The sequence below is a fragment of the Ranitomeya imitator genome, chromosome 2 (genome assembly GCF_032444005.1).
Source record: "Ranitomeya imitator isolate aRanImi1 chromosome 2, aRanImi1.pri, whole genome shotgun sequence".
In the NCBI taxonomy this organism is placed as follows: Eukaryota; Metazoa; Chordata; class Amphibia; order Anura; family Dendrobatidae; genus Ranitomeya; species Ranitomeya imitator.
Window position 1 is genome coordinate 804868501 of NC_091283.1, and position 25670 is coordinate 804894170.

The following is a 25670-nucleotide window of genomic DNA, read 5'->3' on the forward strand; positions in this document are numbered from 1 at the left end:
ATTTCCAACAGTTTGTCCCGGAGAAGTCTATTGGCTAAACCGGTGATGAATTGGTCCCGGAGCAAGCGGTCTACCTCCCGGAACGCCCCCATGGCCCCCGGGTCTAGTCGCTGCATCTCATTCAACGTCTCTTGCAAAATATTAGAGTACTGCATCAGGGACTCACACTCTCTCTGGGGACGATTAAAGAATAGGGACCGAAGCTGGGCCACACGCGCTCGGCCCCCCAAACTCCCCTCTAACAGTTCCAAAATCTTTTCTAATGTATCCCTCTCTGATTCTGGGCGCACCATCACCATACGCCTAATATCACCCTCCAGTGCATTTAATGCTAGCTCAGCGCGTAACGCGGGGGTCAAATTACACATGCGCAGAATACTCCGGATTCTCTCAGCCCAATCTTCCAACGCCATATTGCGCCCGTCGTATTTCGGCATGTGCTGAAGTAAAGCTCCTACAGGCACATACCCTCCCGGAGTCGCCGCGGCTACCAGGGGAACCCCAACCCCCGAGGAGGATGCGGATACAGCGGGGTCATTTCTACCCTCGCCCTCGTCCATGACAAACACTGGATCCTGCCGACTACGCCAAAAATGTAATGACCAGAGGTCCGAATAAGATCCAGTGAGTCACAAACCAAGACCAAGGCAGAAATCTCCAACGGTATTTACTCAAAGGCAAAATAATCAAGGTAATATGGAGAATATTAAGGCAGATGCACCCCAAAGATACACTAGCTCAGCAGCAGCTGAAATCACTGTGCCACTCCAAGGTCTCCTGAGAACTGTATACTACAACAGACTAGTAAGAAATTTACCTAACAGGGCAACTAAAAACAGGAACAAGTGTAAATTGAATGTAGTGTTATCAAGGGAGCCCCTGGAATGGCACACTGAGTATAACTTACACCACTCTAATACAAGATAAACCTCTAAAGTAACAATTTAACACTCTGAGCAGAGACCCGGGTATCTATAACTATGGTACCGTATCCTGAGATGGATTTCCTCTCAGGCAGGAATCCGCACAGGCTGCAGCCAGTCCATATCTTCAGCGCCAATAAGTTACAGCAAGCTCCTCTTGTCTTGTCGGCCGATGCCGAGCCCAAACGCCGGGGACTTAGTTAGTGGTCTCACGATGTTGTCTCTGCTTCTGTAGCTCCTAGGAATGCTTCCACGACAACCCGTCCGTCTCTGTATCAGCATTCTGTCCAGACTTGTTTCTCCACTCAATGCACAGGGAATCCACAGACTTCCAAATACGTACTGGGTTCTTAGTAAAGTCTCAGTCTTTTCTTAGATAAAGGGTTAGCTCCTCTCCAGGAAACGTTAGCAACACAAGTCTCTCACAGAGTTAAACAAAAGGTTAGCTCTTCTCCAGGGGAACGTTAGCAACAAAAAGTCTCTCAAAGCTTCTTTTCCTCCAAAAACACTTGCAATAAATCCACACACAGTCTCTTTTTAAGATCTCACAGCAGCTTCTCACTTCCTAGTTTCACTTTACACACGAGACACTAGACCCCACCCCCCAGCACACATTGTCTCAGGGAGTTTTCCAGGGTCTGTCTTCTGTTGCAACAGGAAAAAACCACAAGGTCCTAGTGCCCTCTCAGTGGGACTACAGTTCACCCTCTTAGAGTTCCTCCAGATGCTGAGATATCTCTCTATCTCTCTCTCTATCTCTATTCAATTCAATTCAAATGAGCTTTATTGGCAGGACTAAGTACATGTTAGCATTGCCAAAGCATATGGTAAAAATGCGGGGGTGGGGGAGGGGGGCATATAGAGGTCCAGGGAATATCAAATTCCTTTTAGAGGATAGGGGATGTTTCCAGGGTGGGGTATAGGAGTCCATGACATATCAGGCTCCTCTTAGTCTGTGGCAGGCACTGACATATTCCGCTGCTACGGCCACTGCACTTTCCTCTCCCCCCCCCCCCCCAGTATTATCGGCAGTTTCTCTTCCTCCTCCTTGGAGGTGAAGTCTGGGAGGAGATCAGACAGTCTCTTGAAGTGAGTGTCCCTCACTGCGGAGTATTTGGGGCACCTCAGCAGGAAGTGAGCCTCATCCTCCACGGCCTCCTGGGGGCACTGCTGGCAGAGTCTGCTCTCTCGAGGCTTGTAGTTCTGTCGGTGCCGCCCGGATTCGATGAGTAGGCTGTGGGCGCTCAGTCTGTACCGGCTCAGGATCTGTCGATCTTTGGGATTTTCTAGTTTCTCTATCTATCTATCTATCTATCTATCTATCTATCTATCTATCTATCTATCTATCTATCTATCTATTATCTCTCTCTATCTATATCTATCTATCTCTCTCTCTCTATCTCTCTCCTGTATGTATGAGAAATGGATGACACAGATGGTAAAATCACATGCAACGCAAATAGTTTGTAGACTACATATGCACATTTGAGCATCTTCCTGTTTACTTTGTAGCGCAAAATCCACCTAGATGTTATATGTAATCATTTTTACCTGATGTAAATGCCTCTTTTCTCCTGATTCTGAACTTGGTCTTTATTTGTCCCTGCTCCTTTTTGTTCTCGAGCTATAGCCCCCTCTTCATTGTATGTAAACCTAGTGTTACGATCCTCGGGGGTGTGGCCCTCCACTCTTCATGGGCGTCATCATGAGAGCCATGCCTCCTTGGCTAAGTAGACTAGATTTACTTACAGGAAAGGTGAGGCCATAACTCAGGAATGCAAAGGAACAGGAACAAAAGAAAAACAACAATGGATTCAGGAGAACAGCTGCATTTTGAGTACATATAGCAATAAAATATAATTGGTAAGTGCCTGGTCTTCTTTAACCCCTTAGCGACCGCCGATACGCCTTTTAACGGCGGCCGCTAAGGGTACTTAAACCACAGCGCCGTTAATTAACGGCGCTGTGGAAAAAGTGTATAGCGCCCCCCACAGGCCGATTTTCTCCGGGGTCTCGGCTGCCGAGGGTAGCCGAGACCCCAGAGAACATGATTCGGGGGGGTTTTAACCCTCCCCGCATTTGCGATCGCCGGTAATTAACCGTTTACCGGCGATCGCAAAAAAAAAAAAAAAAAAAAAGCGATCTCTTTTTAATTTCTCTGTCCTCCGATGTGATCGCACATCGGAGGACAGAGAAAAGGGGTCCCAGGTGGCCCCCCAATACTCACCTAGCTCCCCCGATGCTCCTCGTGTCTCCCGGTGGGCGCCGCCATCTTCAAAATGGCGGGCGCATGCGCAGTGCGCCCGCCGGCCGGCACCGGGAGAATCTTTGGGGTCTCGGCTGCCTGGGGTAGCCGAGACCCCAAAGAGCATGATCGGGGGTCGGTTTTAGCGACCCCTGTTTTGCGATCGCCGGTAATTAACTGTTTACCGGCGACCGCAAAAAAAAAAAAAAAAAAAAAGTAAAGTGTAATTCTCTGTCCTCTGATGTGATCGCACATCAGAGGACAGAGAAATAGGGGGATTCGGGGACCCTAGCATACTCACCTAAGTCCCTGGATCCTCTTGCTGCTCCTCCTGGCCGCCGGCAGAAGAACATGGCGGACGCATGCCCAGTGCGCCCGCCATCTGTCTCCATCTGCCGGCCGGCAGGAGAACAGCGGTTAGGGTTAGGGGTAGGGTTAGGGGTAGGGGTAGGGTTAGGGGTAGGGTTAGGGTTAGGGTAGGGTTAGGGCTAGGGTTAGGTTAGGGGTAGGGTTACGGCTAGGGTTAGGTTAGGGGTAGGGTTAGGTTAGGGTTAGGGGTAGGGTTACGGCTAGGGTTAGGGTAGGGGTAGGGTTAGGTTAGGGGTAGGGCTAGGGTTAGGGGTAGGGTTAGGGCTAGGGTTAGGGCTAAATTTAGGGTTAGGGTTGGGGCTAAATTTAGGGTTAGGGTTGGGGCTAAATTTAGGGTTAGGCTTCTTTCACACTTACGTCGGTACGGGGCCGTCGCAATGCGTCGGCCCGACATACCGACGCACGTTGTGAAAATTGTGCACAACGTGGGCAGCAGCTGTAGTTTTTCAACGCATCCGCTGCCCAATCTATGTCCTGGGGAGGAGGGGGCGGAGTTACGGCCACGCATGCGCGGTCAGAAATGGCGGATGCGACGTACAAAAAAACGTTTCATTGAACGTTTTTTTTGTGCCGACGCTCCGCCAAAACACAACTGATCCAGTGCACGACGGACGCGACGTGTGGCCATCCGTCACGATCCGTCGGCAATACTATGGGCAAAAAACGCATCTTGCGGGCACATTTGCAGGATCCGTTTCTTGTCCAAAACGACGGATTGCGACGGAATGCCAAACAACGCAAGTGTGAAAGTAGCCTTAGGGCTAGGGTTAGGGTTGGGGCTAAAGTTAGGGCTAGGGTTGGGGCTAAAGTTAGGGTTAGAGCTGGGATTAGGTTTAGGGTTTGGATTAGGGTTGGTATTAGGGTTAGGGTTGGCATTAGGGTTACGCTTGGGATTAGGGTTAGGTTTGGGATTAGGGTTAAGGTTAGGGTTGTGATTAGGGGTGTATTGGGATTAGGGTTAGGTTTGAGGTTAGGGTTGAGATTAGGATTAGGGGTGTGTTGGATTTAGGGTTTTGATTAGGGTTATGGTTAGGGTTGACATTAGGGTTGTTTTGGGGTAAGGGTTGTGATTATGGTTAGGGTTAGTGATTAGGATTATGGATCAGGTTGGGATTAGGGTTAGGGGTTGGAGCTAGAATTGGGGGGTTTCCACTGTTTAGGTACATCAGGGGGTCTCCAAACACGACAGCCAATTTTGCGCTCAAAAAGTCAAATGGTGCTCCCTCCCTTCTGAGCTCTGCCGTGCGCCCAAACAGTGGGTTACCCCCACATATGGGGCATCAGCGTACTCGGGATAAATTGGACAACAACTTCTGGGGTCCAATTTCTCTTGTTACCCTTGTGAAAATAAAAACTTGGGGGCTACAAAATCTTTTTTGTGAAAAAAAAAAATATTTTTTATTTTCACGACTCTGCATTCTAAACTTCTGTGAAGCACTTGGGCATTCAAAGTTCTCACCACACATCTAGATAAGTTCCTTGGGGGGTCTAGTTTCCAAAATGGGGTCACTTGTGGGGGGTTACTACAGTTTAGGTATATCAGGGGCTCTGCAATCGCAACATAATGCCCGCAGACCATTCTATCAAAGTCTGCATTCCAAAACGGCGCTCCTTCCTTCCGAGCTCTGCCGTGCGCCCAAACAGTGGTTTACCCCCACATATGGGGTACCAGCATACTCAAGACAAATTGGACAACAACTTTTGGGGTCCAATTTCTCTTGTTACCCTTGTAAAAATAAAAACTTGGGGGCTACAATATCTTTTTTGTGGAAAAAAAAAAATATTTTTTATTTTCACGGCTCTGCATTATAAACTTCTGTGAAGCACTTGGGCATTCAAGGTTCTCACCACACATCTAGATAAGTTCCATGGGGGGTCTAGTTTCCAAAATGGGGTCACTTGTGGGGGATTTCTACTGTTTAGGCACATCAGGGGCTCTCCAAACGCGACATGGCGTCCGATCTCAATTCCAGCCAATTCTACATTGAAAAAGTAAAACGGCACTCCTTCTCTTCCAAGCTCTGCGGTGCGCCCTAACAGTGGTTTACCCCCACATATTGGGTATCAGCGTACTCAGGAGAAATTGCACAACAACTTTTGTGGTCTAATTTCTCCTGTTACCCTTGTGAAAATAAGAATTTGTGGGCAAAAAGATCATTTTTGTGTAAACAAAAGCGATTTTTTTATTTTCACGGCTCTACGTTATAAACTTCTGTGAAGCACTTGGGGGTTCAAAGTGCTCACCACACATCTAGATAAGTTCCTTAAGGGGTCTAGTTTCCCAAATGGTGTCACTTGTGGGGGGGTTTCCACTGTTTAGGCACATCAGGGGCTCTCCAAACGCGACATGGCATCCAATCTCAATTCCAGCCAATTCAACATTGAAAAAGTAAAACGGCGCTCCTTCACTTCTAAGTTCTGCGGTGTGCCCTAACAGTGGTTTACCCCCACATATGGGGTATTGGAGTATTCAGGAGAAATTGCATAACAAAATTTATGGTTACATTTCTGTTTTTACACTTGTGAAAATAAAAAAAATGGTTCTGAATTAAGATGTTTGCAAAAAAAAGTTAAATGTTCATTTTTTCCTTCCACATTGTTTCAGTTCCTGTGAAGCACGTAAAGGGTTAATAAACTTCTTGAATGTGGTTTTGAGAACCTTGAGGGGTGTAGTTTTTAGAATGGTGTCACACTTCATTATTTTCTATCATATAGACCCCTCAAAATGACTTCAAATGTGATGTGGTCCCTAAAAAAAAATGGTGTTGTAAAAATGAGAAATTGCTGGTCAACTTTTAACCCTTATAACTCCCTAACAAAAAAAAATTTTGTTTCCAAAATTGTGCTGATGTAAAGTAGACATGTGGGAAATGTTATTTATTAACTATTTTTCGTGACATATCTCTCTAATTTAAGGGCATAAAAATACAAAGTTTGAAAATTGCAAAATTTTAAAAATTTTCGCCATATTTCCGTTTTTTTCATAAATAATCGCAAGTAATATCGAAGAAATGTTACCACTAACATGAAGTACAATATGTCACGAAAAAACAATCTCAGAATCAGCGGGATCCGTTGAAGCGTTCCAGAGTTATAACCTCATAAAGTGACAGTGGTCAGAATTGCAAAAATTGGCTCGGTCATTAAGTACCAAATTGGCTCTGTCACTAAGGGGTTAAATAAATAAATAAATAAATAAAAAAAATGGTACCATGCGAAAGTAGGTACATGGTGAACATATAAGAAGACAATAATAATCTTTAGAAATCTTGTTATATTTTATTTGTTGGAAATAGAATTGGGTATTTCAATCAATGGTAAAAAGTATCAAGTGCTCTCTGAATTTACATTCATGATGGCAGCACTCCAGTTTATGCATAACCTTGATTAAAAATCAAATTTCTAATATCCCAAATGGGAAGGGGGGGGGGGGGGAATGTGAAGATGAAACTTGTATGTCATCTAATCATCTGGGGAAAATATTTTTTGCGCTTTGCGTTTCCTACAAAACATTCTATTAACAGCTGCAAATATTCTATTCTGTTTACTCTCTCGCATCGTTCTTTCCTTATCTGATCTTGCTGCGTAAACTTGTTTTTCTGGATATCAGAATTTGTTTTTTTAATTCTATAAACCAACAGCCGGTATACGGTGAAGTAAAGGGGCCTTGCATTGTCGTAGCCGAATCTTTTCAAACTCCGAGTGTCGATTCCTTCAGCGTTTTTACTGCAGTTTTCTATATTGAGATCAAAACGGGTTAGAATAAAAAAAATAAAGGAAAGAAGAAAAAAAAAAAATAATAAAAAAATGCGGCATTTTCCCTCTGATTTTCTGGCTGTAGTCTGAGTTTTTCACTCGGGGTTTACTCATGCACGTCTTGACTGAAGGCGAAAAAAGCTGTAACTAAGGCCTCATTCAGGCTTAATTTTTTTTTTTTTTCCCACGTACGACAGTTTCATCAATGATTTATTTTTTTTGTAAGTTTTTGGTAAGAGTTTTATCATCAGGTTTTTTTTTTTCACTGAGATATAAAAAAAATTGCCCACCTTCTCAGTAAGTGAAAAACGGACCGCAATTTGGTGGCATCTGAGTGCTATTAGATTTTTTTTTTCCTTCTTGACCCCTAGAATTGCCTCCTTGGTCCGTGGAAAAAATCTGACATATGCACAGCTCCAAAGACAGTCCTAGGTATGAGTGCTATCCTTGAAAATAACGGAAAACTCTTCTAAGTGGAAAACTGATGAGAATTGGAAACCAATTCTATGGAAAAAATAAAAAAAAATTTTAATGCAAAATTTCTCCATTGCAGTGTTTAAGAGCCTGCACGCGGATTTGCAGATGAATGGCACCAGTGTGCTGTCCATGGTTTCCATGGACCCATAAACTTGTATGTCTGATTGCGATTTGTAACTCTGATTACAATGAGATGTGTCTCTGTAATTTATTTGCCGACACACGGTTCACAAAAAAACGCAGACGTGTGAACAGCGCCGTAGACTACAATTGGGTCTGTGTTGTATTTGTGGAGCACAGACGTGAGCCGGGGAAGCACCAAGGGACTTCCATTAATCATTATTTAGTATGTACCGTTATACTCATTGTTCTCACCCCAATTATCTGCAAATTATTTTGTTTTAAAATCCCTTTAAATAGTTTTCTTCCACGTGCTTGCCGTTTTCTGCTCATTGGCCGGCTCTTGTAGTCAGTGGGCGCAGATCGCGCATTAAACAGGTGCAGAACATTGCGGAGTGATGCAAATGAAATGGACGCACTGCTTTCTTAAAGGTCACCAAACACCGGTTTATTCTGGTGAAGGCGTCAACATATCCTAAAGGGAAAAATAATAATAATTTTGAGTTTGTTTTTTTTTTTTAGCAATTTTTTTTATTTTTCAATATCTGTATTAGAAATTTTGCCATTTTCACACTGACCATTTGGGCTATTCTATACTCACACTTCCTGTTGTTTCAGGAAATCAATGTATGTTCACAACAATGGACTTGGACCCTATCTTTTGTATTGAAGCATCTAATGAGCATATGCAGGGGTCATTGTGAAGGGAAGGGGACAGCATGGATAGCTGTGACATCGCCTATTGTGATCGGTAGATTCTGTGTTTTCAGCCTTGTTACCTGTCATTGCAATCCTGCCTCTGCTGATAATGAGAATGCTGAAAACTCTTCCTGAAAGGACAGGAAGTAGGGGTCTAAAATGGCATCAGCGGCCACTGTGAAATTTGCAAGATTTATAATTTATTTTTTAAGGAATAATAATTTTTATTTTTAAGGAAGAAAGTGATATGAAAGAAAAATTACTAAAGCTTTGAAAAAAATTATATAACTAAAAAATGGATTTTAATTTTTTACATTTGGCTTTTTAATGGTTTTTCCAACTGGAAACTCTTATCACATAAACACTAGATTAGTGAGGTTTTGACAACTGCGCTCTTTAGTGATTTTCACTATTCAGTAAAGAGTATACAGAATGTCCCCGTAGGGCGCCATTGATCCGATGTGTGGCAGAAGAGTGTACAAGACCGTATACCGTGGCCCACACTTCTTGACAGGCTCGTAACATTATTGGTAATGCTCATCTCCAATGAGGAAGTGAGCAATGCCAGAAAACCCTTAAGTGTGTAATTTCAGGGTGGATATTAGCTAAAAGTAGGAGGAAAAGTGTAACAATACTCTAGTAAGCCAGAGTCAGATGAGAGAGAAAAAGTTCAGTTCAGTGCCGTGGTTCTTCATCTATTATTCTGGACAAAGGAAGGGGAATGCGCCCTCGACGCGCGTCCTATAAGCTCACCTCTGTTGTAAGCAATCTGTATACTAAGAGGGACATGTTATCTGCTGAACCTGAACTACTGCTCCTATTCTTATGCAGCAATTTTTTTTTTTTAGTGTTCACATTAACTTAGTGTACTTTTATTTTATTTATTATATATATATTTTTATATACCGTATATATAAAATGTGTTTTTTTGTTTTTTTTTTTGTTTTTTTTTTTATCTTTTAGGACAGGAACAGGCCCTATGAATCTTTTAACTTGCACTCTTTGGAGAATTCATTGATGGATATGATAAGGACTGATCATGAACCTCTAAAAGGTAAGACCGTTTTATAATATTATTGATATATCTATATATACAGTATATATAATTGTCTAAGGGGTACTTCCGTCTGTTTGTCTGTAACTTCCGTAACAGAAATCCCGGGTCGCTGATTGGTCGCGGCCGGCCAGCCACGACCAATCCACGATATTGGGGCCGGAGTTAAACACCACTTCACTTTTTACTATTGATGCTGCCTATGGATCTGGGGGCCGCCGGAAGGTGAGTATATAACTATTTTTTATTTTAATTGTTTTTTTTAACAGGGATATGGTGCCCACACTGCTATATACTACGTGGGCTGTGTTACATATTGCGTTGGCTGTTATATACTACGTCGCTGTGCTACATACTACTTGGCCTGTGTTTATACACTGCGTGGGCTGTGTTATATACTGCGTGGGCTATATATATATGTGTGTGTGTATATGTGTATATATATACAGTGGGGCAAAAAAGTATTTAGTCAGTCAGCAATAGTGCAAGTTCCACCACTTAAAAAGATGAGAGGCGTCTGTAATTTACATCATAGGTAGACCTCAACTATGGGAGACAAACTGAGAAAAAAAAATCCAGAAAATCACATTGTCTGTTTTTTTAACATTTTATTTGCATATTATGGTGGAAAATAAGTATTTGGTCAGAAACAAACAATCAAGATTTCTGGCTCTCACAGACCTGTAACTTCTTCTTTTAGAGTCTCCTCTTTCCTCCACTCGTTACCTGTAGTAATGGCACCTGTTTAAACTTATCAGTATAAAAAGACACCTGTGCACACCCTCAAACAGTCTGACTCCAAACTCCACTATGGTGAAGACCAAAGAGCTGTCAAAGGACACCAGAAACAAAATTGTAGCCCTGCACCAGGCTGGGAAGACTGAATCTGCAATAGCCAACCAGCTTGGAGTGAACAAATCAACAATGGGAGCAATAATTAGAAAATTGAAGACATACAAGACCACTGATAATCTCCCTCAATCTGGGGCTCCACGCAAAATCCCACCCCGTGGGGTCAGAATGATCACAAGAACGGTGAGCAAAAATCCCAGAACCACGCGGGGGGACCTAGTGAATGAACTGCAGAGAGCTGGGACCAATGTAACAAGGCCTACCATAAGTAACACACTACGCCACCATGGACTCAGATCCTGCAGTGCCAGACGTGTCCCACTGCTTAAGCCAGTACATGTCCGGGCCCGTCTGAAGTTTGCTAGAGAGCATTTGGATGAGCCAGAGGAGTTTTGGGAGAATGTCCTATGGTCTGATTAAACCAAACTGGAACTGTTTGGTAGAAACACAACTTGTCGTGTTTGGAGGAAAAAGAATACTGAGTTGCATCCATCAAACACCATACCTACTGTAAAGCATGGTGGTGGAAACATCATGCTTTGGGGCTGTTTCTCTGCAAAGGGGCCAGGACAACTGATCCGGGTACATGAAAGAATGATTGGGGCCATGTATCGTGAGATTTTGAGTGCAAACCTCCTTCCATCAGAAAGGGCATTGAACATGAAACGTGGCTGGGTCTTTCAACATGACAATGATCCAAAGCACACTGCCAGGGCAACGAAGGAGTGGCTTCGTAAGAAGCATTTCAAGGTCCTTGAGTGGCCTAGCCAGTCTCCAGATCTCAACCCTATAGAAAACCTTTGGAGGGAGTTGAAAGTCCGTGTTGCCAAGCGAAAAGCCAAAAACATCAATGCTCTAGAGGAGATCTGCATGGAGGAATGGGCCAACATACCAACAACAGTGTGTGGCAACCTTGTGAAGACTTACAGAAAACGTTTGACCTCTGTCATTGCCAACAAAGGATATATTACAAAGTATTGAGATGAAATTTTGTTTCTGACCAAATACTTATTTTCCACCATAATATGCAAATAAAATGTTAAAAAAACAGACAATGTGATTTTCTGGATTTTTTTTTTCTCAGTTTGTCTCCCATAGTTGAGGTCTACCGATGATGTAAATTACAGACGCCTCTCATCTTTTTAAGTGGTGGAACTTGCACTATTGCTGACTGACTAAATACTTTTTTGCCCCAATGTGTATATATATATATATAATTATCTTGTGACATTGTATGTGATTACAGCTGTGTCCGTTCTTAATTTTCTTCCTGGCACAAAAGATCCCAAGATGAGTGGCACAAGATGCTCAACTTTTCTGTTACCCACAACACTCTTCAGAGCATGGTGATTTTTTTTATTTTTTAAGAACCAGTCATCTTATGGCACTGGTCTTAGGTTTAGGTTATCTGGAGCCAAGAGGAAAAGTAATGAAGGACACAGCTGGATAGTAGATCATGACTATCCTAAAGTGCTAAGTTTGTTAACCATCAGTTAGTCTACCACGATCTATGTTTAAAAGTGGTCAAGCGTGGTCTTTAAAATAAAAAAAAAAATATTAAGCATTCGCTCCTTCTTAGAAGTACGCCCCTAGTCCCCTTACTTCCGCAGGTACATTGTTTGTCTGGTGGGGGTGCATGGAGCAAGCCCAGGACCTGAGCCCGCTCCATTCACAGCAAATAACGTCGATACCATTTAAAGGCCAGGATTGTTTTTTTGTTTTGTTTTTTTTGGTCAATACACATCCTCCCTTTCCACCTTCCCCCCCCAGCCCCAGAAAAAAAATGTTTTGTATTGAATTGGAGGATCATATTATCAGTTGGCCTTCATCGCCACAAAAATTAATCCCTAAAAACAATGACAAAATTGCATTTTTCTTCACCATTTTACCACACCTAGATTACCCCCAACCCCATTGGCCAAGGAATATCGTGTTGTTGGGGATGATAGAAGAAATATGACCCAGAAGGATTTTCCGCTTCCTTCCTTTTTTTTTAAAGGGTTTGTTCGAAATGATAAAAACTTGGCTGCCTTGATTAAGAAACCGCACCAAATCTGTCCATGGGTCGTGTCTGCAGCTCCCTCCGCTCCAGTCATTTTTAATATAATGATCCATAATCCAACCCGTGGGTAGATATGGCGTTGTTTTTGGTAAAAACTACCCTGAATACTTGTGGCCAACTGACATCTTGGAAATGTAGAATAACTGAAACACGCCATGTTAGAAAATTGACGGTCACAGCACAAAGGCTGATGGCATGTACCGGCCCGGCTTACAAAGAAGATCGAAGTTCAGGGCAGGACAGAAATGTCACCAACTGCTTGGCAGGTTTATACATCTTCAGCTTGGACTAGAAAGGAACCAGGAGTGGGTGATGGAGATAGGTGGCAAAAAAAGCCGATGGGGAGGTGTATTTAAATGTTTGGCCCGCCATGAAGCACCGAGCGCCTGTACTTGGTTTGAACAATCATTCTGTGCTGACGGTCCCTTTAAGAGATGCCCGTCTTTTAGGGCATGATGTTATCACTGTCACAAAATGTCTGTGAATCCTTGTAGAGAGGGTCATGCCTGACACAACAGTGTAAAGAGACTTATTGGCCATGCAACGCTTCTATGGGAAATTAAAATGGATGAAAATGCCAGAAGGTGAGTATCAAACAGGGGACTTACATTTAAAACACCACTCCAGCGGTGAAATAAATACCTGGAGTGGGGGTTTAATACCTAGGAGCATAGGATTTCTTGGTAATATACGCAGTTTCCGTATACCTACTGTCTAGATAAAACCTTGGCCCCACCATGACGCATAGATGGTACACAGCCGGATTCCTAGAAGAACTGCACTCTTCAGTAATGTTTCCCATATAGGCAATACCTACTTGAGTTCATACTGAAACCTGAATTATTTTTTTATTTTTTTTCTGTGCCGGCTGGCAATTCTAGAGTAAAAAAAAAAGTATAAAAATAGCAGATCGGGAACAGGTGACAAATGTCACACAGGCAGTGACTGGCACAATGACTCGCACAGAAACCGAAATCTCCAGATGTCACACCACCATTCTATTTTTGTAAAAGTGCAGCAATTAAAAGACAAGACAGATTACGGCCTTACGCTTGCATAGTAGTATGCACTGTATGGACAAAAGTATTGGTACCCCTACAGGAGCCTAAATGAGCTGGCATTCTAAATCCATGGTATTATTATGGAGTTAGTCCCACTGCAGCTGTAAAATCTAACACACTTCTGGGAGGGTTTACTATAAGAATTTGGAGGTGTCCTACATCTAGGGGAGCATTTGTGAGGTCTGGGACTGATGTTGGACGAGAGGGTCGTGCTCACCATCTTGGTTCTAGTTCATTCCACAGGTATTAAGGTCCGGGCTCTGTACTGCCGGTCAAGTTCTTCCACACCAAATTGTCCCAACTTTATCTTCACAGTTGGAAGCATAGAATTCTCCACATTGTCTTGGAATGTTGAGACTTAGATGCTCTTCTCTAGGACCCTGACATCTCTAGGACCCTGAAATCAAGACCTCAGCATTATCCCTCCTCCACCAAACTTTACAATTGGCATAATACAATCAGCTAGGCAACGTTCTCCTGGCATTCTCCAAACCCAGACTGGTCCATCAGACAATAGATAGAGAAGCCTGATCCATCACTGCACTGACCATGTTTCCACTGCTCCTGAGTGCAGTGGTGGTGGCTTTACACCTCTCCATCCATCACCTGACATTGTGCTTGGTGATGTAAGGTTGCATGCATATGCTCTGCCATGAAGATCCGTGTCATGAAACTCCCATTGTAAACACAGTTTTGTTCTGATTTTAACACTAAAGGAAGTTTAGGCCTGCAGTTGGTGCCTTTTATGTTTTCTGCTCCTCAGGACTCGGTGAACCCACTATGTAACTTTATGTGGTCTCTAGTGGCTGAGTTGCTGCAATTTCTTCCACTTTTCAATGATCCCTCGCAAAATGTAGGATGTTAGAAATGTTTTGAATGTGCTTGTTACATCAGTGGCTCCTATTACAGGATCACGCGGGATCAGTAAGATCTTTATAATGACCCATTCTTTCACAATTTTGTGTAAGGATGCATTGACCTATTTCGCATTTGCTGCGCCCATAATTTTGACACAATTTTTCAAAATCACGATTGTGGGGAAAAAACAACAACATGACTGCAGTCTAAAAGCAGATTGCATGGTGAGGGGCTGGATGTTAGACACCTGGGACACTGACAATCCTAAATTCGATGATTAAGAGATGTCACCATGAAACATGGTAAATGAACAGAGATTCATCTACCATAGGAGTGGTTCCTCTAAAGGGGTTTTCCAATTTAGAAACATTATATGAAGATGGAGGTCTTTTATTCAGGATCCTCAACAATGGGCCGGAGTGGGGAGTCTACCCTTTTGGTAGCACTGCTGGTAAATGAAACCCTTATTGCTGAGTTTTCTGTCAGTTGGCAATGTTTTCTCCTCTTCCTGTCAGCCATGTTGATTCTCACGGGGTTGCTCTTTCTGTCACTCGGTCACAGATTGGTTTCTTCATCATCCACTCTTCTTTCCTTCCTCCTCACATTCTTCTCTCTGTGTAGAGACGTATTTGATTGACTTCTTACATTTTAAAGTGTGAAGAATCACCATGGTATGTGTGTCCATTTGTCACTTTAGATTTATGGGACAGGCCGTACATTCCTGCTCAGTAAAATCCTGTCAGGTTGCATGTTTGCTGTGATGTTCCCCCTCTGCCCTTGGCTGAGCAGATGTTCAGGGGACAGCATGGTGGCTCAGTGATTTTTCTATGATTCCTTCCTGGATTACCGTATATTTGTATATTCTCCTCCAATTTTAGAATAGGTTACACTAGTTCAAGAAGGTGGTTTTTTTTGGGTTTTTTTTTTTGGATGCCCATCCGGTGGATCCAACTCTTTCCACCCCCAAGGATCAGCTAAAAAATGGGCACAAGTCGCTTCAGGAAGTCTTCATGATTTCCCAGGCAAAGATCCTCATGTTTTGCCCAATACTTTTGTTGTTTGCAGCTTTGTCCCATTGAAGTGAATAGGACTTAGCTGTCATACCGGACACAGCCGCGGCCAAGTGGCAGCAATACTCTAGCAATGGTGTGAGCGCAAGTGCCAGGAGTCAGATGTCTATCAATCTAATATTATTGGCCTATCGTAAAGGAGTTGTGCACAGTATAGATGATGACTTGTCGTTCGGTGTGGGTCCGACCGCCGATCGGCAACTTTTATTCCTGTTAGAATGGAATAGTAGGGCCCATCCTCCATTCATTCCCTATTGGGCTGCTGATCTCTGCCCTTGACTTTTCAGGGCAGCATCTTAAAAAAGAAATGGAGCAGTGGACCGGCATCCAATCTTCTGCTCCATTTTGTAACGGGGATAAAAAAAAAAAAAAAAAATCCCCATTCTAACGCTTGGTACAGGTCCCTACTACGGATCCCCCACTGATCAGTAATTTATCACCTATCTTGTGCGATAAGAATCTCAGAAGTGATCAGTCACCAGATTTCACTATAAAAACTACATACTACATAGATTTTAGACCTGATGATACTGATGAGCTTATTTTGAAAATCAACATCCAAATGGCTATATAATAATGTTTACTCCTGATAATAGCTTGAGCTTTGACTCATACCCTCTACAAACCTAATTGTCTTTTTTTTTCTTTTTCTTTTTTCACAGCTCGAATGGGGATTAATTTCCATCACCCAGGAACAGATAACATAATGGCACTTAATAACAGTAAGTTCTCTCTCTGCTCGCTGTGTAGCCTCTCTATACAGGAGGTTCGCATGTTCTGCTTGTTGAGGTTGTTTTGTACAACATATTCATCAATTGAACCCAGAGAGGTCGGGGTCTTGCTCGCAAGAGCTTGCAATCTATAAGGAAGCAGGGGGAGACATAAAAGGTTAAAAAGTGCTTGTGATGTACAGGCCTCCATCTTTATACCACCTTTTTATAAGGGTATTCATTGAACTTGCATGAACCGGTCACCAGCCGGTACCTGTATGTGTGCTGATACAAAGTGCTTTCGAGTACATGGACAGTTTGGGAACAGATATGGTAAAGGTGAGGATTCTGACGGACATTTACCACTGTGTTACTTCCAAATAACGCAAACTGTATGCATTATTAGACTTGATGAGGCTGGTGTATTTACTTTTAAATTCAACATCAGAATGGCTGTATAATGCAAGCATTCTATGAGTCCGGTGATATAATGAAATGTGTAGTGAGTCTCCACCCAACCAGCCTGACTAACAGCTGCGGCCTGTACTGAGCTGTGTGAGATCCCAGCAGGCAGGAGGGACTCTGAGGAGCTGTCACCCTAGCTCGGTGGGTGGAGAATGAGGTAAACCTTCATAAATTATATGTATTATACAGCCATTATTACATGGATTAAGTTAGTACACCAGCTTCATCAGGTCTAAGGGATCTGTTTTAATTGACCTATCCAAACTAATTAAACGTACAACATCTAAAATGAAAAACAGAAATGGAAAAAACAAAAACGGTCTCCAACACCGAGAACGTCATTAGGAAATTAACTACATGAGCAGGATAGAATAGGCGATAACCTGCTGATCCTTGGGGGTCCTACTACTGGTACTGCTGCTCCCCCTCATTCATCCGTAAGGCCCTTCTAACAACTGATGAGTAGTGGTGGCAAGGCAAGAGTCAGTCCACCAATGATTGACCACCTTTATTCTACTCCTGGAGATCCGATAGACATTCCTAGATTCTCTGTCTCCAAGGATTTCCAAGCACAGTCTATGTATTGATGGGCCTCAGATTTTAAGTGAAAATTTCCTATATCTGATATTCTGAGAGAGAAAAGAGGGAGGCACACCGCAACCAGACATTTGGTTGATTTTTTTTTTCTACCTTTTGAAAAAGGCGCCGAAACACGTTGGTTTGAGTAAAAACCCTATTTTTCACACTATAAGACTCACCGGACCATAAGACGCACCTAAGTTTAGAAAAGGAAATAATAATAAAAAAAATTTGAAGCAAAAAATGTGGTCGATTCTGTACTAATATTCCCTATCTTGGTATATATGGTCTCCTCATCCCCTTCCTGGTACATATGGTCTCCTCATCCCTATCCTGGTATGCTGGGCCTCTTCATCCCTAGTCTGATAGGCATGGCCACTTAAACCATTATACTTCTTTCTGCGCTCCCTCGCAGTGTCTTCTTCTGATTATAGCAGCTGATTTATGCTTGTAAGCAACGAATGTCAGTGACGTCATGTGCTGCCTACAAGCCAAGGACATCTGCCAGGATATTCGCTGCTCTCCAAGCTGGGACTATGTACCTTCAGGGCAGTGAGTATTCATTGCTCTTTAATAGTGAGCACAGTGTTAGCCTCAGGCTTCCTGCAGCTGCCGGACTTTCACGTGTGCCGCTAGTAAAGCGAATGTATATTCACTGCATTCCACGCATATGGGAGGGGAGAGCAGTGAATATTCATTACCTTAAGTAGCGGGGACACAGGAAAACCAGGCAGCTGAAGGAAGCCGGCAGCTGCGGCTAACAGCATGTCTGCAATTAAGGAGAAATATTCACTGCCCTCCACACCCATGGAAGTGGAATGCACTGAATATTCATTTCTCTGTAGCAGCGGGCACAGGTGTTAGCCACAGTCGCCGGCTCCTGCCTCCTGTGACCCCAATGCTCTGCCGCTCCTTCCCACCACAGGCGGACTGGTACATCCAGATTATATGACACCTCCCCATTTTCCTCCACATTTTTGGAGGAAAAAAGTGCGTCTTATAGTCCGAAAAATACGGCTTATACCACTGAGGCTTCTTCATTCCCAGGAACCGTGATATCTCCACTATAGTGAATAGAAAAGCAGCGGGATACCGCACTTGTGTCCGTCGTACAGACCTGTAGGAACTCCTCCTGCGCTTATATCTTCACACTGATGTTACTTTGGGTTGCCCCACTGCGTCTTAAAAAATAAATACTTTTTAGGAATTTAAAGGGTGTTACATTTCATAACTTTCTCACATTGTGATCACTTCCACTAAGGCCATGTTCACACTAGGCGTTTTTTCAGGGTTTTTTTCTGCCTCAAAACCTGATCTCTTGGCAGGAACGAAGTTGCCGGGAAAAAAAACAGGTTTTGCTTTGTTTTCTTGTTGTGTTTTTTTTTTTTTATGCTTTTTTGTGCTTTTTTTTTTTGCTGTGTTTTTGGCATGTTGGATTTGTCTCTTGTGCATGCTAAAAACGTTTAGCGCAAAAAAAAAAAAAAAGCCTATTCTACGGAATCCGGTCAGAATCAGGTTTTGGCACACAAAACGCAGCAAAACCTGATACCTGCATTTTTGCTGCAGATTTTCAGCATTTTTTCACCACCCATTCATGTCAGTGGGTGCATAATGCTGAAAAAAAAACATGAAAGTGACATGCTCTATGTCCAAAAAAACATGGAAACACAAAATAATGATGACAAAAAAAACAATGTGTGTGCATAATAATAATAAATAATAATTGTGTATGATATTTCTGAAATCTCAGACTTTGCTGGTACTGTAAAACACAGCTGAAAATTTGCGTAAAAAGAAAGCTGCATAAACGCCTATAGTAAACTTACCCCAAGACTTCCACCAAGCGTTATAAAGGGGGTTTCTAGTCCTCCATTTCTTCTTGCTACACAGTGGTCAGGCATGCATGGTGCCGCTCCTCGTAGGAGTACGCCGCTTGGCTGTTTCCATTAGTCCAAAAAATCTTGAATTAAGAGGCGGTGGTCGTGCTCGACTACCGTTTCTGATCGGTCTCTGCCACCATCCGGCCATACAAAGAGAAAGTTTGGGGCGCTCTGGGCCCTGGGCGAAGAACCTTTAAATAAAGTGTTTTGTTTGTTTTTTCTTTTGTAGTATAGCAGTTAAATAACGACTGTCTGAGTGTTATTGGTGCTTTTTCCATTCTTTGACACAGTTGTCGTAGAGCATATAATGTGTGGGCAGGGAAGAGGTTTTTTTTCTTTTTTGGTTGTAAGCGAATTTGGCAGGCCTTTGAAGTGTTATCGTAGTGATTCAGGATTCTGCATTTCCCAATTTTCTCTGTCGGCTGCTGTATTGTGATAAGCCCTAGTTATTTTTTTATTTTTTTCAAAAGCCCACAGGACAGCTACATTTTGTTCTTTCTATCACTATATACCGTGCTTTTGACAAGTTGACTTTTTATAAAACCTGCTCTAAAGGAATTTTGTGCTGTTTTTTTTTTTTTTTTTTTTTCCCCTCCAGACTTGTTCTAATTATGTGTGTAATGTATGTGCACGCTCGAAATCCAGTGTGCATGGGAAGGTTTTTATGGTTTTTCTGTCAATGCTTTTTTTTTTATTTTTAATCCTTGGCTTCAATGAATGAAGAGTCGCCTTATTTTACGAATTCAACAAACCTGGCAGCAAAGACTACAGTGCTCCTTACATTTGTAGGATAGGCTAAACGTTGGCTCCCCTGTGCATCTTACAAAGCAAATATTTACCCACCATGACTCTCCCCTTTTTGGTAGACCACTACCCCTTTCACGCCCCATTTCTTGCCCCCCTCTGGATGTACAAACCCCTTTCATAACCAAGCATCTCGGCATCACGAAACTTTCCAGAAATGCAAATTTCCAGATTTGCCAAATTGTGCATGAGTCATGGAAGTTCCCCAAATATGATTGACAGTATCCCGACATGTTTATTTGAAATGGCAGCTACGAACAATTTGAGTCTTTGGAGGACCCAGATTTTCAGAAGAGTCCCCGCGGTCACACGTTTCGCGACTGTTCGACAGCCTCTACACATGTAGGGATGGCCTAGCAAACAGGCCATCCATGCATGTGTTGTAGCTGTCAAACAGCCACAGGACATGCAGCCGCAGCGACGCGAACATAGTATTTGAGCACGTCGAAGGTGCTCTATTAGGACTCGAACAAGCTTGGATACCGGCAGCCTATGTAGGGCAGTCTACTAAATGATCATCCGTCATTTAGGTCTACCCTTCGATTAATGAACTTGGGAAAATGGCAGCAGGACCTCAATGACTTGTGAAAGTGACAGAAAACGTAAAAACAATAAAAAAAAAAAAACAGTAATCCATATATTACTTTTATACTGACTGGAGTAGTGTACTTTATTAAAGCTGCATGATCCAAACACCTGATAGTATCTGTATGCAAAGAAATAAACTGCATTAGCGTGCAAGAAGTATTGGGGATGCTATTGGATGGAGGGATAAATATCTCAGTAATGTAGAAGTGGGAAATGCAGAAGAGTTTGATTAAGGAATGCGATAGACTTTCCCAAAAAAATCTTTTTCGGGTCTGCTTCAAATTGGACTTTGCGAATTAGCCTGACTGTCTGGGATAGTGCATTCCAGGGAATTGATGCAGCACGAGAGAAGTCTTGGAAACTGCAATGTTAGGCTCAGAATATGGAAGCTTTTAATCTTCACAATTCAATGCACTCTAAGCTATGACTGATCAGCGTATAAGCACACAATATCGCATCACTATATCATTCACAACAAGGATAGCCAATGTGTGCATTTTGTGTTTTAACCTTCCCAACTTTTCCTCTGTTTCCATGCAGCCAGGAGCTATGGTCGAAGACGAGGTAAATATACTGACACTTCTTTGGTGTGTTTTACTTACCAAAATCTTAAGACAAAAAAAAAAAATCAACTCTATCTAATAATAAGGTTTTGCACTTTTTTGTGATTTCTTTTCATTCCCCCTATATATAATTCATTTGATGCTTTTGAATGATTAGGCAATTTTATCTCTTAATTCAATGACCTTTTTAGTTTTCGATTTGATTCTTTCTGGAATAATTTAGGTCTTGGGTATTTCTGTGATGATTTAACCTTTTTTTTTTTTTCTTTTTGGTTGTGGATTCATTGGATAAAGGAGTAGGGGTATTACAGTTTCAGAAAGAAAAATAAAGCGATTACATAATATAAAGTTACACAACTCTTTATATTGCTGTTTCTAGATCCTAGCTCTGTTATTTGTCATTATATGGAATTGTTCATTGTTTTATTTTCAAGAAATAAAAAATGTGCCCTGGTAATGGGATGGCACATGGGTGATTGGCTCCTTACAAGACGCGGCTCTGATAACTAGTCTTAAAGTAAACCTGTCAATTGGATTTTGCTAAGTAAACTACAGACACTGTCAGGTTGCCACTGTTATACTGATTGAAATGATATCTGGGGTGAAGAAATCCGTCTAGTGGTACTTAAGTAATCAGTGTTCGCTGAAAACTTCTAACGATATGTCCGTGCTCTGTGGCCGGACTGTGGGCAGAGTCTTATCTTCTTGCTCCAAGCCAGAGAAACCGAGGACGGACCTGACCACAGGCCTCCCGAAGCGCAAACCTGTTCCTCATCATAGAGACAGAACACTTCTAACACTGATTACACAAGAACCACAAGACGGATTTCTTCACCCCAGATATCATTTTAATCAGTGTAGCAACGCCAACCTGATAATTCCTGCAGTTTACTTAGCAAAATCCTGCTGACAGGTTCACTTGAAGCATTAAAGGGCTTGTACCAAGATTTGAAGATGTCTCCTATTACCTGCTGTTCCAACCACTGGGAAATGCTCATGTTCCACCTCTATTCCATTCAAACTTGTGTTCTCAGTTCCCAGAGGTTGGACCCCCAGCGATGAATAAGTTATCACCTATCCTATAGGAAAATACAAATTTTTCTTGTATGTAAATGAGCTATTAAGATCTATGGGCCGAGCATAGATCTCCCTGAGAATCTGCCTCCAGAGATTAGCAAATAGTTTATATTTAAGAAAACTATGGATTTCTTTGGAACGAGACATCGTTCATTAATTAACGTTTTTATTCATTAATATTAAGCTGGTGATAGTTCAACTCTCATCAGTCAGCTGCTGATTTTTCTATACTACACCATACACTTGGCGCGCCATACATTTCATTCAAGAGAATGGGACCATGCGTCAACATCCGGCATAGCCACAATTAAATGTGTGCCGTGCTGAGAGAAGGCAACACTGTAAACAGATGAGCGGTCGCAGCGCTCGCCTAAATGTCTTGGTTCCTCAATAAAGTTGATTGGTAGGAGTGCTAGAAGTTGAACCCTCAACAATGGGATGGGTCACGGACATCCCCTTTTAACCATTCATTTAAATAGGATTGCATAGAAACGGTGTATGTTTCTGTTATAAATTCTCTGTAGTTTATTTCCTTTTTTTGTGTGTGTGTGTTCTTTCTATATTAACAAGTTTTGTTGGATTTTTAACCTGTAGTAAAAGAATGTGGATAAAGTGGTTTAGAAGTTAGGCCTTTCATAATGATGGACCTTGTTTCATATTTGGATAAGTTATTATGACTTTTGTATTGTTACAGTTGTTATGGTTACATATTGTTATGATTATGGTTTTTAATGATGATTTTTATTGTACATCCCGCTTGTTCTGGTTTTTCATTCTGGAGAGTTATATGAAGATTCCTGGGACAATTTATTTAAGACTGATACTTACTGAAAGTGTTAATTTTAACCCCTTCCCGACCCATGACGCCACGTAGGCGTCATGAAAGTCGGTGCCATTCCGACCCATGACGCCTATGCGGCGTCATGGAAAGATCGCGTCCCTGCAGATCGGGTGAAAGGGTTAACTCCCATTTCACCCGATCTGCAGGGACAGGGGGAGTGGTAGTTTAGCCCAGGGGGGGTGGCTTCACCCCCTCGTGGCTACGATCGCTCTGATTGGCTGTTGAAAGTGAAACTGCCAATCAGAGCGATTTGTAATATTTCACCCATTATAACGGGTGAAATATTACAATCCAGCCATGGCCGATGCTGAAATATCATCGGCCATGGCTGGAAATACTAGTGTGCCCCCACCCCACCCCTCCGATCGCCCCCCCACCCCCCCGATCTGGCCGGTACACTGCTCCGGCTCCCCTCCGTCCAGTGCTCCGCTCCCCCCCGTGCTCGTGCCCGCTCCCCCCGTGCTCCAATCACCCCCCCGTGCTCCAATCACCCCCCCTGCACTCCGATCCACCCCCCCCCCCGTGCTCCGTTCCACCCCCCCGTGCTCCATTCCAGTCCCCCCGTGCTCCGTTCCACGCCCCCCGCGCTCCGTTCCACCCCTCCCGCGCTCCGATTCCTCCCCCCGTGCTCCGATCCCCCCCCCCGTGGTCCCCCCCCACCCTATCATACTTACCGATCCAGCCGTGGTCCCGTCCGTCTTCTCCCGGGCGCCGCCATCTTCCAAAATGGCGGGCGCATGCGCAGTGCGCCCGCCGAATCTGCCGGCCGGCAGATTCGTTCCAAAGTGCATTTTGATCACTGAGATAGATTATATCTCAGTGATCAAAATAAAAAAAATAATAAATTACCCCCCCCCCCCTTTGTCACCCCCATAGGTAGGGACAATAAAAAAATAAAGAATTTTTTTTTTTTCCACTGTTAGAATAGGGTTAGGGGTAGGGGTAGGGTTAGGGGTAGGGTTAGGGGTAGGGTTAGGGGTAGGGTTAGGGCTAGGGCTAGGGGTAGGGTTAGGGGTAGGGTTAGGGGTAGGGTTAGGGTTAGGGTTAGGGCTAGGGTTAGGGTTAGGAATGTGCACACGTATTCTGGTCCTCTGCGGATTTTTCCGCTGCGGATTTGATAAATCCGCAGTGCTAAACCGCTGCGGATTTATGGCGGATTTACCGCGTTTTTTTCTGCGCATTTCACTGCGGTTTTACAATTGCGATTTTCTATTGGAGCAGTTGTAAAACCGCTGCGGAATCCGCACAAAGAAGTGACATGCTGCGGAATGTAAACCGCTGCGTTTCCGTGCAGTTTTTCCGCAGCATGGGCACAGCGATTTTTGTTTCCCATAGGTTTACATTGAACTGTACACTCATGGGAAACTGCTGCGGATCCGCAGCGTTTTCCGCAGCGTGTGCACATACCTTTAGAATTAGGCTATGTGCACACGGTGCGGATTTGGCTGCGGATTCGCAGCAGTGTTCCATCAGGTTTACAGTACCATGTAAACATATGAAAAACCAAATCCGCTGTGCCCATGGTGCGGAAAATACCACGCGGGAACGCTGCGTTGTATTTTCCGCAGCATGTCAATTCTTTGTGCGGATTCCGCAGCGTTTTACACCTGTTCCTCAATAGGAATCCGCAGGTGAAATCCGCACAAAAAACACTGGAAATCCGCGGAAAATCCGCAGGTAAAACACAGTGCCTTTTACCCGCAGATTTTTCAAAAATGGTGCGGAAATATCTCACACGAATCCGCAACGTGGGCACATAGCCTTAGGGTTAGGGTTGGAATTAGGGTTGTGGTTAGGGTTAGGGGTGTGTTGGGGTTAGTGTTGTGGTTAGGGGTGTGTTGGGGTTAGGGTTGTGATTAGGATTATGGCTACAGTTGGGATTAGGGTTAGGGGTGTGTTGGGGTTGGTGTTGGAGGTAGAATTGAGGGGTTACCACTGTTTAGGCACATCAGGGGTCTCCAAACGCAACATGGCGCCACCATTGATTCCAGCCAATCTCGTATTCAAAAAGTCAAATGGTGCTCCCTCACTTCCGAGCCCTGACGTGTGCCCAAACAGTGGTTTACCCCCACATATGGGGTACCAGCATACTCAGGACAAACTGCGCAACAATTACTGGGGTCCAATTTCTCCTGTTACCCTTGTGAATCTAAAAAAATGCTTGCTAAAACATAATTTTTGAGGAAAGAAAAATGATTTTTTATTTTCACGGCTCTGCGTTGTAAACGTCTGTGAAGCACTTGGGGGTTCAAAGTGCTCACCACATATCTAGATAAGTTCCTTGGGGGGTCTAGTTTCTAAAATGGGGTCACTTGTGGGGGGTTTCTACTGTTTAGGCACACCAGGGGCTCTGCAAACGCAACGTGACACCCGCAGACCATTCCATCAAAGTCTGCATTTCAAAAGTCACTACTTCCCTTCTGAGCCCCGACGTGTGCCCAAACAGTGGTTTACCCCCACATATGGGGTATCAGCGTACTCAGGAGAAACTGGACAACAACTTTTGGGGTCCAATTTCTCCTGTAACCCTTGGGAAAATAAAAAATTCTGGGCTAAATAATTATTTTTGAGGAAAGAAAACGTATTTATTATTTTCACGGCTCTGCATTATAAACTT

At 43.2% G+C, this 25670-nt stretch overlaps 1 protein-coding gene across 5 annotated transcripts in view; it reads left to right on the plus strand.

The window, feature by feature from the left end:
• Positions 1-25670, plus strand: part of CPEB3 (cytoplasmic polyadenylation element binding protein 3) — a 136891-nt gene that overhangs the window by 51292 nt on the left and 59929 nt on the right. For 3 of the 5 annotated variants that reach the window (XM_069753796.1, XM_069753800.1, XM_069753797.1), the window contains 3 exons: positions 9553-9643; positions 16209-16268; positions 21113-21136. In XM_069753796.1, the coding sequence (XP_069609897.1) occupies positions 9553-9643; positions 16209-16268; positions 21113-21136 (175 nt within the window). The remainder of the gene's footprint in view (positions 1-9552; positions 9644-16208; positions 16269-21112; positions 21137-25670) is intronic. The other 2 variants (XM_069753801.1, XM_069753799.1) reach the window with 1 other exon arrangement.